The sequence below is a fragment of the Oncorhynchus mykiss genome, chromosome 16, assembly GCF_013265735.2.
Source record: "Oncorhynchus mykiss isolate Arlee chromosome 16, USDA_OmykA_1.1, whole genome shotgun sequence".
Lineage (NCBI taxonomy): Eukaryota > Metazoa > Chordata > Actinopteri > Salmoniformes > Salmonidae > Oncorhynchus > Oncorhynchus mykiss.
In genome coordinates this window covers 22,316,215-22,330,874 of record NC_048580.1, presented here as the reverse complement: position 1 = coordinate 22,330,874, position 14,660 = coordinate 22,316,215, and the positions used below count along the sequence as shown (strand labels likewise).

General features: G+C 41.9%; 1 protein-coding gene across 1 annotated transcript; it reads right to left on the bottom strand.

Moving 5' to 3' along the window:
• Positions 1 to 1,725: 1,725 nt before the first annotated feature.
• On the bottom strand, positions 1,726 to 13,506 carry atp6v0cb (ATPase H+ transporting V0 subunit cb). The gene is given in 3 exon segments (NM_001160640.2): positions 1,726 to 2,004; positions 2,289 to 2,472; positions 13,293 to 13,506. Coding segments are annotated over 3 exon segments (462 nt in total). The 5' UTR covers positions 13,366 to 13,506; the 3' UTR covers positions 1,726 to 1,799.
• Positions 13,507 to 14,660: the final 1,154 nt, after the last annotated feature.

Genomic DNA, 14,660 nt, shown 5'->3' with positions numbered 1-14,660 from the left:
TTGCACAACCAAAATATTTCTGCAAACGGTCTGAAACCGTCTCAGGGAAGCTCATCTCCGTGCCCTTCGTCCTCACCAAGGTCTTGACCTGACTTCAGTGTGCAAATGCTCACCTTCGTGGCCACTGGAGCAGTGCACTTCACAGATGAAGCCCGATTTCAAATCTACTGGACAGATGGCGGACAGCGTCGTGTGGGCGAGCAGGTTTGCTGATGTCAACGGAGTGCCCCGTGGTGGTGGGATTATGGTATGGGCAGGCATAAACTATGGACAACAAACAAGTGCATATGATCTATGGCAATTTGAATGCACAGAAATACCGTGACGTGTATTGTGAATACGTGAATACCCATTGTCGTGCCATTCATCCGCCACACGTCGCAAGGATCTGAATGCTGAAAATGTCCCAGTTCTTCCATGGCCTGCATACTCACCCGACATGTCACCAATTAAACATGTTTGGGATGCTCTGGATTGATGTGAACAGCATGTTCTAGTTCCCACCCATATCCAGCAACTTCGCAGCCATTGAAGAGTGGGACAACGTTCCACAGGGCACAATGAACTATGCAAAGGAGTTTGTATTTTTAAACTATGTGACCAGAGGCATCGGTTTCTCCAGTCATGTGAAATCCTTAGATTAGGGCCTATTGACTTTATATTGACCAATTCTTATGTGAACTAACTCAGTAAAATATTTTAAATTGCATGTTGCATCTATATTTTTGTTCAGTGTAGCGCATTGGAGTTACAATTAACAATCACCTTTAAAATAACCCAAATCAAGGAAATCACCTGCGATATTTCGAGTGACATTTCTACAATTAAACAACCTGGCTACCTATTTGAATTACGATGGCACAGTGAGTATGGCGACGTACAAGGAATTGGACCAAAAACCATAGCTCCATGCACGTTTAATGGGAGAGTTGTGGTGAGAATGCATACATCTACAGATGAGGTGGATGAAGAAGCTGGAGATGACAGTTTTGGAAATTACACGTGAGACCCAACACGGGGCACACACACACACACCTTTAATGCAATCAAAACAGCAGTACTACAGGAAAACATTGAAGTGTTTCAAGAATGTTTGTAATGATTAAACTACACAACTCCCACTCCACCAGTCACACACTAAAGGCAATCTTAATTTTAAACCAAGTACGTTAATACATCCAGAGGAATTCCAACCACTTATCACAATTAACCCACAGTGCATTAAATCTATAGATATTTGTATGTATGTATATATATATCTTCTAGGGAATTTAACATTTTTGCTCCATTTAAAAACAGATTCATTGAACAATTCTTTATAAATAAAACCAGTGGAAAAACAAAAAACAAACTAAGTCCATACAATTCTCTTTACAAATAGATCCCCATAGACAACACAGAAATCATGTGAACTCCCAACTGAATGCGGAGAATAAAAATGCAGTGGGGCCCTTTGGTGAGGATCTAAGACGAGGCAGAAACCAGCAAGAAACCTGGCGCACCTGAATGTCGTTAAACCAGGGGGGGAGGAAGAATCTCCAGACATTTACACACACGACAGACAAAATCACTACATTGCGCATTTACAAGAAGTTTGACTATCAAATCTGGACTGTACACATTGTAGAGATAAGACCATATTTACGGAGCCATTTTTAATTATGTAATTATTTCACGTTCGTCTTTTTAAACTTTGTCATACATTTTCCTTTTTTTTTTTTCTTTACATTTTATTTCTGGTTTTACTCTTTTCTCCAGCAGCAACATATAGGACATATTTTGGTGGAGAAGTTGGTGGTTTATTTCGTGGACAGGATGAGGGCCACAATGAGACCGTAGAGTCCCAGGACCTCGGCGAAGATCAAGATGAGGATCATGCCCACAAAAAGCCGGGGCTGCTGGGCCGTGCCCCTCACGCCCGCGTCACCTACGATGCCGATGGCAAAGCCAGCTGCCAGCCCGCTCAAGCCTACACTCAGGCCAGCACCCAGGTGGAGGAAACTCCTACAGCAGAGAGAGGATTACAATAGGATTAGGGTTACTATGTGATGCAGAATGAACAATGACGAAAGCAAGCAGAGATGTTTTAAATAAGACATTTGGCAATAAAACTACAATTTCCACAGTATAAAGATTTGATCTTATGTCAATGTCAGGTGTTATGGATTGACGGACCAGTTGCCTCCCAGCCTGTTCTAAGTTCCTCACATTGTAGTATTGGGAAAGACGAAATGCAACTCGAGCACATTTCTAGATGTAAGAGATGTCATGAGAGGGGTTAGGCTTACTTGTAGAGGGTGACCTTCTCAGAGATGTTGTTGGCAATGAGCACAGCTACTACCAGGCCATAGATGGCTATGATACCCGCCATGACCACGGGGATGATCGACTTCATGATGAGCTCCGGCCTCATCACCGACATGGCAGCGATCCCTGTGCCACTCTTAGCCGTCCCATAGGCTGCTCCTAAGGCTGGTGGAGGGGAAAGGAGGTAGAGTATTAGATATAATACAGTGTTCTACTTCATTTTGTGATTAAATCAATGTACAAATACAGTAGAATACAGGGTTGAGCAACATGAGGAACTGAAATTGAAGATCGTAATGTAATCAGTTTCTGTTCCCTTTACAAACAAGGTCAACATGGCTACAAGCTGGGGAATTCTGCCTGTGTATGAGGAAATTACCAGCATCACGTTCCCCCCCCCCCCCCAAAATAGCAGCTTGCCACTGATGTGCTCGACTGCGGTTCTCAAACCAGCCAGTCCCCTTTACAGCTACGGTTCAGGCTAATTCTACTCAACCCATAGCTCCCAACAGGGAATGGAGCTCAGTTTAACCCCTTTCATGGCTCTGTGCCAGAGCTGCAGTGTTCTAAATCACACCGCCTCCCTGCCTGAAAAACTCATTAGGCTCTTCACACAGGAAGCTTCTGACATCAGAGGACAGCAGGATGCCACATCCCTCCAGAGGCAACCAGCAGCAGCAGAAGGGACACAAACCAGCACCAATCATAGAAATTGAGTCTGTCCATTCTATTTCTATGACAGCACTAACCGGTAGGGGCCCCGCAGAACACAGTCAGCACAGACAGGTGGCGCGTGATGACAGACCATGAGGCAGAGAGCCATATGGACATTTCACTATTAATGCAATGGTGAATCTAAAAAAAAAATACTGCAAGATTGGGAAAGTAGATCAAATACCTAAATATCGGAGTCAGACAAACTCATGGATACAATGTGTCTCTGCATGCAGTTGAGTGTGACGTTAGCATATCATTAGCTTAGCACAATTGCTGGAAGTCTGCCAGTGCAGTAACCAGCTCCTCAAAAGCTGGGTGTTTGGTCATTTATAGTCTTGCATACATAGTAACCAACATTTTATAAATTTCACTGATAATCATAAAAACAAGATTCTATCCACTCCCTCATTCTTTCCCCTTTGTAGCATAGAGATCGCAAACGATGCATCCATCTCAATGGCACTGCCGTGCGCTCAGACACCATAATAGGACAGATACAACATTGTGACCTCTATACATCTCTATGCGACAACGGGAAAGAATGAGGAAGTGGATATAATCTCTAGAGGAGGAAGTGGCTGGCCAATCCTTAAAATGTGCACATGGCAGTCAGCCACCTGTCAGGTCACTACTCCCTCTACATTCACTTATTCATCACAAGACTGACGCCGTCGATGCAAGGTTTAATCACTCAGGCCATAGAGAAGAGTTGTTCAGCCCCTGAGTACGAGTGACTTAAAGTGGATGCTGTCTGGACCTACATCTGACAGCAGAGTGAGGCATTCAGTCATGTTCAGAATTTGTCAGACCAGAGACAATTTACAAAATTCGAAAGGTCAGGCAGTGCCGCACACTAGACAATTTCTAAGACAAAGTAGTACCAATACCCAAATGCATTTACTGCATATTGGTTTCGAGTTTCCCCATCAAATGTGTCTTGGTGATTGGTTTTACGAAATAGCCAAGCACTTCAATTTCACTTGAGGGAAGTCTATAGACAAGGGCTTTATGTTACAACAGCACCTCAGAGACCAAGACAAGACCACTTCCAACCGCTGAACGGTTCTATACAGTATCTATTCATGCCACAACCACTAAAGCACCATCTTGCAGCTCCCACTCTGACCTGAGGTAGTGTATGGTTAATGTAATGACTTCCATGTTGAAGCACAATGAATTACCCTCTCCAAACAGCTGGCCCTTATGCCTGCTCTTTGATTAAGGAAGACCAACACAACCATAGATCGAGTCACTATACCCACCAGTGTCGTGTTCAGTAGAGAAATAGTTGAGTGAAATTAGAGAATTAGTAAACTAATCAGTGTTCTAATTGGAGAGTTGGATTTTTTTTGTTGCTATGGTGTGCTTTACTGAACACGACCCAGATCTACAGGTAGCCTAGTGGTTAGAGTGTTGGACCGAAAGGTTGCAAGATCGAATCCCGGAGCTGACGAGGTAAAAAAAATCTGTCGTTCTGCCCCTGAACAAGGCAGTTAACCCACTGTTCCTAGGCCGTCATTGACAATAAGAACGTTCTTAACTGACTTGCCTAGTTAAATGAAGGTAAAAATGTAAATAAACATGCAGGTTAGTGGAGACAAGGTCCCATGGCTTTATTCTCTGAAGATTAAATGTTGAGTTTAAGGACTGCTGCAATGGGTGGCATGAGAGACAGAACCCCTGTGCTTTAATCCTAATCCTCTGCAGAGGTAAAGAGCTTTCTTTTTTTTCTCCCCCCTCCAGATCACTCATTAACGTTACTACACCCTGATGCCTCAGACGCTCTGCAATGTAAAGATACTGTGGAGACGGAAGTAATCAAACTGCTGTTCAGTGAAAAAGATGCTTAAACAGCCCTATATCAGTACTTTAATATGAAGCATAATATAGAGCCAACTCTTGGTCTTAAACAGCACATTAACTGTAAGCTACCTTGATGAAACTGTAGTGGACAGTATTGCAGTGAAGACAGGGATATTGCCCAAGCATCTACATCTGCTTTGCAATTTGGCACCCATTTATTTAGCCACAAAAAAAAGAAAAAAAAAAAGAGAACAATCTAATTAATTAAATATTTTGAGCAAACAATCCCTAAACTATGTCTATAGACACTGAACAAAATGTGGTGGAGCTGAATCTGGGTTTAGTAGTGATGTGAGGGATCAAAAATGGTCAAATGGAGTAAATAAGACTATTAGAATAATGTACTCTCCATGATGTTATGGAAAAATATAAAGCTACTCCTAAATCTATTGAACCAACCGACAGAAAATGCCATTTGAGCAGTAATAGAACAAAACTAGACAACAAAAATGCTAGTAAATAATCAAAATAGGTTGACTCATTACACAAAAAGATTAGCTTTGAGAGTAGGGAGGACACAATCCACCTCAGTTAAAAGGAGGACTTTTATACAACACCAGGCTTTTAGGAGGTCTTAAATACACCAGTAGATAACAAGGCTAAATTTTTACTCGTCGTCTGCAATAGTCAAGCATTTTAAAATTATGCTTATGCCCCTACTTTGGGCTATATAACACTATAAATTCTGAAGTCAAGCATCTCCTCCAGTGCCATGAATAGGCTAGTTAGTAGTTGTTAGGAGGGTTAGGGTGTGCACTACTGAGATAATGTGCAGCACAGCTCACTATGGTAGACTGGGTCAGCCAGTGCCATTGAAGGATATCGCTACCATGCTCGTCACAGCCAGTCAGAGCCTGTACTGACTACCAACCAAGAGCAGAGGCCTCAAGCAGTGAAGGCTGCAGACATAACAGCCCAAAACGATACTAACCAGTCGATATGACGCAAGCAACTTGGAATAGCCACTAGGGCTGGCACAATGACAGTACAACTGACCATCATGAAAATAAAATAACCGTTTATTTTTTGGGAACGAACATCTGACTGAAGACGGGACAGCCGGGTATTTGTGCAGTTGAGACAATCTGTGATTAAACTTCGTTGTCCCTTGCAGAAATGAGCAAGGTGTAGTAGCACACGATGAATAGAATGGGCTTGGAACCTCTAACCATAGCAATTCAACTGGTAAACCCATTACTCCAATTCCTTCTTTGCGCCTATGGGTACACTCTCAATGGCCGCCAGTCCACCCATCATGTCATCATTGACTTGACGCCCAATCTCCTCCTATGCCAGCACATGGAAAGGAGAAAATCTGCATGCTATTCGAACGGTTATTACGGACCGGTCATTTGGCTGGCCAATTATAGTCATCCAAAATTCCATGATCGTCAGAGCCCTAAGCAGCGACCTCAGTTTATCACCAGAAAGTAACAAGTTGTTTAATGAAAAATAGCCACAACAACCAGTTATCAAATTATTAGGCTATCGATTATGTTAAAATGCTACAGTACAACTCATGGTGGTGATGTTCTAAGGCCGTTCATGATGCCTCTGTTACAAGTGAGACTTCTAACCAATATTTTGGATTCCATCATGGTGCTTCCACCGTGCCAAAGCAGACCCTTCACACAGAGTTAAGACATGAAAGAAAATAACTGGGAACGGCAACAGTGAAATAAGTGTGAGACGGTCTTCAGAGGCTGCTGCATGCACTTTAAAATGATCATGAAACACAATATAGGCAATGGTTTACAAACACAAACCAGTAGATCAAAAACACATTTAAAATCAATAGATAAAATGTCTATTTACATATTGTTTCTCAATCTCAAGTATGGTGGTAGTGGTGGTGCAGACACCACAAGATGGCAGGCTCACGTTTCCTGTAGGATATAAACCTTGTAAGATGCTTAATGCTGCTGGGCCATCATCACCGGTGTCCCTAATCAGCCCCCTCCACTGGGTGTGCCACCCACCAGCAGCCCTCTCAGCTGGCTAATTCCCCATCTGTCACTCCTTCCCACCCTGCCCGTCACAGATCACGCCCACTGCCAGCTACAGGGGCTACCCGCGCTGCCCTGTGCCGTCACTATCCATAGGAGCACAGAGTCAGCACTAAACATGTATAGACTCCAGTTAGGTTAGCCTCTAGCCAGTGTGCTTCCTACATACCGACACATATTTGTTATGGCCTATTTCAGGGCAATCAGTTTCCACATGTATGGAGTGTTGACAGAAACATTAGGTGAGAGGGTCATACACATTTCTGAACATTGGGGCTGCGAAAAGGAGTAGAAGTAGACTTACTTAATGCACTAGACAGGAGTATAACTGAGGCCACCCTTCATGCGCATTATTACAGAACCATGTTTTCTATAGGCCATGGCTTCATTTTCAATACCAAAGCTGAACTACAATACAGCCAGTAAGGCTAGAGTCACCAATTCACTTTGGTTGTGATTTTTTTTTTTTTTAAAAGACAACATTTCCCCAAATATGAGCTGTCATACACCTGCTCTCAATTGTGCAGTTAGGCCTAAATGGTTAAGATGCTGGTTATTACTCAATACAAATGCCCAGGTTGACAGACAGGTGGCATGATGCCACCCCACCACACACTACAGGAGCCAATAGTGCCACATACACCCCTAACTGCTAGTAGCTGGAAGGTGACAGAAATTGAATTTTGGATGAAGGTAATTGGCCAGCCAAATGGTCTCCGGAATAACCATTTGAATAGCAAACCATACTCTCTTCACTGCATGTGCTGCCATTGAAATATAATGGGCATCCCCATTTAAGTCAATGAAGGCAGCCATTGCGAGAGTACCCAGAAGGCGCAAAGAATGAAGTTAAAGCAGGAAGTAAAAGCAGGAAGTGTACACGTCAATAAGTGCTGTGACTTGTCATCGTCTTACGTCAGATGGCATCACTGTGCTATCTGACGTGCAAGGACATCGGTCGCCACTGCCAGTGCAGTGACTTCATCAGCTGTTCATTCAACTCAACTGACATTACAAAAAAAACATTCCATTTAATTTTATTTAACTTGGAAAGTCAGTTAACCTCTAGGGTAGGGGGCAGCAGTTGGAATTTTGGATGAAAAGCATGACCAAATTAAACGGCCTGCTACTCAGGCCCAGAAGATATATGCATATAACTGGTAGATTTGGATAGAAAACTCTAAAGTTTCCAAAACTGTTAAAATAGTGTGTGAGTATAACAGAACTGATTTGGCAGGCAAAAACCGGAGAAAAAAAACAACATTCAGGAAGTTTTTTTTTTGGTTTTGTAGTTTTTTATTCAATGCCATTAACAGTATCCACTGATTTAGGACTCAATTTGCAATTCCTATGCCTTCCAATAGATATCAATAGTCTTTAGAAATGGTTTCAGGCTTGTATTCTTATAAATGAGGGAGTAAGACCAGTCTGAATGAGTGGACCCTGACATGTCAGAGCTTTTTCATGCGCAATCCCGAGAGAGTGCATTTCTTGTTTACCTTTTATATTGATGACATTGTCCGGTTGAAATATTATAGATCATTTAGGCTAAAAACAACCTGAGGATTGAATATAAACATAATTTGACATGTTTCTATGAACTTTACGGATACAATTTGGATTTTTTGTCTGCGTTTGAGCCTGTGGATTACTGAAGAAAACGGGAACAAAACTGAGGTTTTTGGATATAAAGAGACTTTATCGAACAAAAGGAACATTTAGAGTAAATGAATGTCTTCTGAGTGCCACCATATGAAGATCAAAGGTAAGGGATTCATTTTCTCTCTATTTCTGAGTTTTGTAAAGCTTCTGCTTGGCTGGTTACTGTTAGTAATAATTTGTCAACTGGGCTAGGTTCTCAAATAATCATAAGGTATGCTTTCGCCGTAAAGCATTTTAAAATACTGACACCGTGGTTGGATTCACAAGAAGTTCATCTTTAAACCTATGTAAAAAATGTTTTGTCTTCTGAATTTTTATAAATTAGTGTATTTGAATTTGGCACTCCGCAATCTCACTGGATGTTGGCCAGATGGGACGCTGGCGTCCCACATAACCTCTCTAGGGTAAGAACAAATTCTTATTTAAAATGACGGCCTACCCCGGCCAAACCCTAACAATACTGGGCCAATTGTGCGCCGCCCTATGGGACTCCCAATTATGGCCGGTTGCGATACAGCCTGGAATCAAACCAGGGTCTGTAGTGACACCTCTAGCACTGAGATGCAGTGCCTTAAACCGCTGCGCCACTCAGGAGCCCCGAGCCTGTTCTATTCATTACACATCAGTGAGCTGCTACATTGTTGGGGGGGGGGGGGGGGGGGGGGGTTATGGATGAAGACCGTCATGAAAATAATAATTTGTTGCTCGTTTCAGCAGGGCACAACAAAGTTATCACATTAAGAATCCATGATACAGCAGAAACGGACTCAACCACACTAATGCCTGGCTGTCCTGTCTTCAGTCAGCTGTTGGTTAAAAAAAAAGAAATCTCTCAGATATCTCTTATCTATATTTTAACGGTTAAAACTTATTTTCATGACTGTCTTCATCCATAACCATGTTCCAGCCCTACTAGCAAAAGCTGCATGATTTAAAATCCCCACTAGGTCATGCCCTATATAACATGACAATTTAGCAGAGTCAATTATTTCTAGAACATGCTGCATCAGTCCAAAATCAGCTTTGCCACATGCAGCCTAAGCCGTGCTAAAAGAACAATGTCATTTGATAAAGGGCACAAAAACGTAAAAAAGGAGAAACAGTACCTTTTGAAATAGTCTAATTAAAGTCCTACTAGTGTCTGCTTTTCACCAAATTTACTTAAGGCACATCAATAGGTGGTCCAGGTATCCTCATATGGCACAAGTGTGTGGGGGGGGGGTTCTCCATTGTTCCCGCAAACAAGAGGAAGGCCGATAACAGAAGGCACCATCAGACCAACTACTTGAATGGCCTACTCCTTGAAATGAAATAAAAATACAAACGCTCAAAACATGTTTTTATCCTTACATTTCTCTGGTACTTTTGTATACTTTAGTCAGTAGTTCTGAAAAAGCTCACGAGCCTAAAGTGGTCCCCGAAAATGGAGTACTACAACGCCTACACTATATGACCAAAAGTATGGGGGCAGATTATTACATTTTTTATACCTTTATTTAACTAGGCAAGTCAGTTAAGAAAACATTCTTATTTTCAATGGCAGCCTATGAACGGTGGGTTAACTGCCTTGTTCAGGGGCAGAACGACAGAGTTTCACCTTGTCAGCTCGGGGGATTCAAACTAGTCCAACGCTATAACCACCTGCCTCATTGAACTCCACGAGGAGTCTGCCTGTTACGCGAATGCAGTAGAAGCAAAGTTGCTAATTAGCATTAAACTTATCTTATAAAAAACAATCAATCATAATCCCTAGTTATAACTACACATGGTTGATGATATTACTAGTTTATCTAGCGTGTTCTGCGTTGCATATAATCGATGATTTAACAAAAGCGCATTTGCGAAAAAAAGAACAATCGTTGGACGACTGTACCAAACCATAAACACCAATGCCTTTCTTAAAATCCATACACAGAAGTATATTTTTAAACCTGCATATTTTGCTAAAATAAATTCAGTTTAGCAGGCAATATTAACCAGGTGAAATTGTCACCTCTTGCATTCATTGCACGCAGAGTCAGGGTATATGCAACAGTTTGGATAGCCTGGCTCATTGCGAACTAATTTGCCAGAATTTTACGTAATTATGACATAACATTGAAGGTTGTGCAATGTAACAAGAATATTTAGACTTAGGGATGCCACCCATTAAATAAAATACCGAACGGTTCCGTATTTCACTGAAATAGTTTCCCGATTCACCCATATTAATGACCAACGGCTTGTATTTCTGTGTGTTATGTTATAATTAAGTCTATGATTTGATAGAGCAGTCTGACTGAGCAATGGTAGGCAGCAGCAGCCTCGTAGGCATTCATTCAAACAGCACTATAGTGCGTTTTGCCAGCAGCTCTTCGCAAGCACAGCGCTGTTTATGACTTGAAGCCTATCAGCCTAATGGCTGGTGTAACCGATGTGAAATGGCTAGCTAGTTAGCAGGGTGCGCGCTAATAGTGTTTCAAACATCACTCGCTCTGATGCTTGGAGTGGTTGTTCCCCTTGCTCTGGGTAACGCTGCTTCAAGTGTGGCTGTTGTCGATGTGTTCCTGGCTCGAGCCCAGGTAGCAAAAAGGTAGCATCCACTAAACCAAGATTCGTCTGTCGGACTGCCAGATGGTGAGGCGAGATTCATCACTCCAGAGAACGTGTTTCCATTGCTCCTGGTTGCGAGCTTTACACCACTCCAGCCAACGCTTGGCATTGTGATCTTAGGCTTGTATGCGGCTGCTCGGCCATGGAAACCCATTTCATGAAGCTCCCGAAGAACAGTTATTGTCCTGACGTTGCTTCCAGAGGCAGTTTGGAACTCGGTACTGAGTGTTGCAACTGAGAACAGACCATTTTTACATGCTATGCGCTTCAACAGTCCCGTTCTGTAAGGTTGCTGCTCCTAAATGTTTCCACTTCACATTAACTGCATTTGCAGTTGACCGGGCAGCTCTAGCAGGGCAAAAAAATTGACAAACTGACTTGTTGGAAAGGTGGCATCTTATGACGGTCCGACATTGGAAGTCACTGAGCTCTTCAGTAAGGCCATTGCAAATGTTTGTCTATGGAGATTGCATGGCCGTGTGCTCGATTTTATACACCGTTCAGCAACGGGTGTGGCTGAACTAGCCGAAGCCACTAATTTGAAGGGTTGTCCACATACTTTTGTACTAAATAATTGATACTTTGAACTACATCATTGACCTGTCTCGCTCTGCTGTGGGTGCAACGTGCATCTTGCTAGCTGTCACTCATATGGCGAGAGGTTGAAGCTCATTGCTTGAACTCAAATTGCTAGGGGGCTGGGCCCACATTGGGGGGGGGGGGGAATGGCACCACAGCTTCCAGAAAAACTGTTTTTTTTCAAACTAGAGATTGTGGCTAATTGAGGTGAGACAGTAATTCTGCATGTATGAGCTACACATTAACACTTACAGATCATAGCAGGAGTAGATAAAGTTCCAGAACATGTCTAAGTGTGTACATTACTGTATTTAGTGCCATATTGTTTTTCCACTGGAAAAAAAGTTTAAAAAGATTGCCGGAGTGGATGTTTAAACATTGATTGCTAATTTTGGCCTAGGGATAGTCCAAACCATGTATATTGCAGTCAATGGCACAGTTGGTTGGTAATTGTATGCTGTTAGGAAGTATATTATGCAAAATGCTTGAGTGAACACATCAGACATAACAGGACAATAAAACAAATCCTAAGACCATACTGATACATCATCGTCTTCCCTGTTCTCATTTGTCATGAGAAAGATCACTAGACCGTCGTTTCTACACCTTCACTTGGACCTGAGGCCATCCAGAACATGAGCCAGAGATCAAATTATTGCACTTAGTTGCCAATTTGTCTTCTTAGATATGCAAATGTATCATAAATCTGATTAAATGTTATATTAATCGTGTTATAGTGGTATATTGTTTATAGGTCTACACCACAAGTGCACTTCCTAAATCCTTTGCTACTTTAACATTCCAAATCACAAGTCCAATCGTGTGATTGTCATGTGATATTGATGCAAATGCCATTTTCCTTGAATCTAAGGTGTCTCGTGCAGTATATTTCCATTTCAATTATCTGAGGCCTATACACATGAATTGGTCCACAAGCGCCCAATTCCTATGCAGTGGCCTTTTAAATCACCCGAATGTACATGGAATTGTTCGTATGACGTGGACCAAACGATGGCATTCCATTTCCTAGGTTGTCATCGCATGAGCGTGCTCCCCTGCTGGTTATGCCTAACGTTACATTGCACAAATCTATAACCAATTTGAGCTGGTATTCTTCATAGTATCAGTTGTTTATACTCAACATCTGACACGGATGGTCAATATTCACCATCAATAGGCCTCCTGCCTTCATAATGACCAACTCGCTAGTAATGTTACGCTCAAATCTGGTGGTGTCTTAGTGTGGCGCATGTCACAAAGCGTAAAACGAAAAGCGCCTAAAATTGAGAAAGAACGAACTCGCACTTCAAATGCGTTGATCTGAAGGTGTGGTTATTGGTAATGACAGTTTAGCAAAATACTGGACAAGTATATTAGCTAGCTAAAGTTAATTAAAATGTCAAATAACGTTACGTCAATGACAGTTTCTGCCTGGGCTCCTTTAACGCTAGCTGGTTTCAAGCAATAACGAGAATTATGCTGTTAAAATTGACAAATTACACATACAATGTATAATTTAAATGCAGCTAGCTAATAAAGATAGTATTTGAATTGTGTGATAATTACCGCTGAAAACCATAGCCGCAGAGGCACCCATCACTGCGAAGAACGGAGAGTATTCGGGGCTTTCGGACGACATTCTTTCTCACACAGTAAACTAAATAATACAAAACGGCTATTACTATGTTTCCCAATGGTTTAGGTACTAAACCTATCGAAGGCAATGGTCTTTAGCTGTAAACTGGGAAAGATACAATAACACCTAGCTAACTAGCAATGTAAATGGACTAGTCACGAACGTTCAGATAAATACCCGGCGTAGCAGCAGCACAAAATGGCGAAGTGGAAAAGATCACCTGACTGGTCATATGGACAAAACTCATCATCAACTGTGTGTAGGGGAGGCGCTCACAAGTAACTCTAATAATGATTTACTGCAGCAAATCACAACATAATTAAAATTACAACAACAAACAAATCTAACATAATTAAAATGACAAAAACAATTGTATACATTTACGACTAAATCCATGCAAAGTAAATGGTTTATTTCCAGATTCTGTATTTCATTTTTTGAAGGTCATCCCCTATTTGAATCTCTTTTGGTGTGCTCCGCTGCAGGCTTTGTGGCGTTCGGACGTCACTAGTTACCACAGCCACAAATGTATAAACCCCGCATATTTCTACAATTTACCTTCTGAAAATCTGATTTTAAACATAACCTTACCTTAACCACACTTCTAAACTTATGCCCAACCTTAACATTAAATGACGAGAAAAAATGTGATAGAAATGTTGACTTTGTGTCTGTGGTAACTAGTGACAACCGCCGCGTTCCCATGCTCAGAAGTTGCATGCATCAACCAACGGTTGCATGCACGTCATCACTGGTGTCATCGACTGACAGACTGCTATAGCCTGTGATCTGGTTAGGTGAAGCGTAAAATACCTATCCAGGCGTTGTAAAGATCTGGTATACGCCAGCAACGCCTGGTCCGAGGAACGCACCCTTTCCCTTTGCTATCTAGGCATTCACCCTCCTTCAGAATGAGGAATGAAATGAGTGGAAGAAGGGTGTGGATGCTCAGGGGTTATGCCTTTCTCCTTGAAAATTAAGTGAAATACATCTCACTATTGCTCAACAACAATATGCTTCTGACTTGCATTGTTGGAAGTGAGGCTCAATGCATTTTGTATTCATTAAGAGTAGCCTAGATATTGAGTGACTAAATTCCAAAACAGACATAATGCATTTGAAATCATGCATTTTTTAAAGTGATTTGCACATGATACAATAACACAAATTCAAGACGTATAATTCCGTTGTGAATTAATTTGTTCATTTTGCACCTGGATAACATGCAGGAGAGGGTCGTTTACAGTAAACTGTGATATGCAGAAGTCATGTGAAGCGTGAGTGTCAGAGATTGTGTG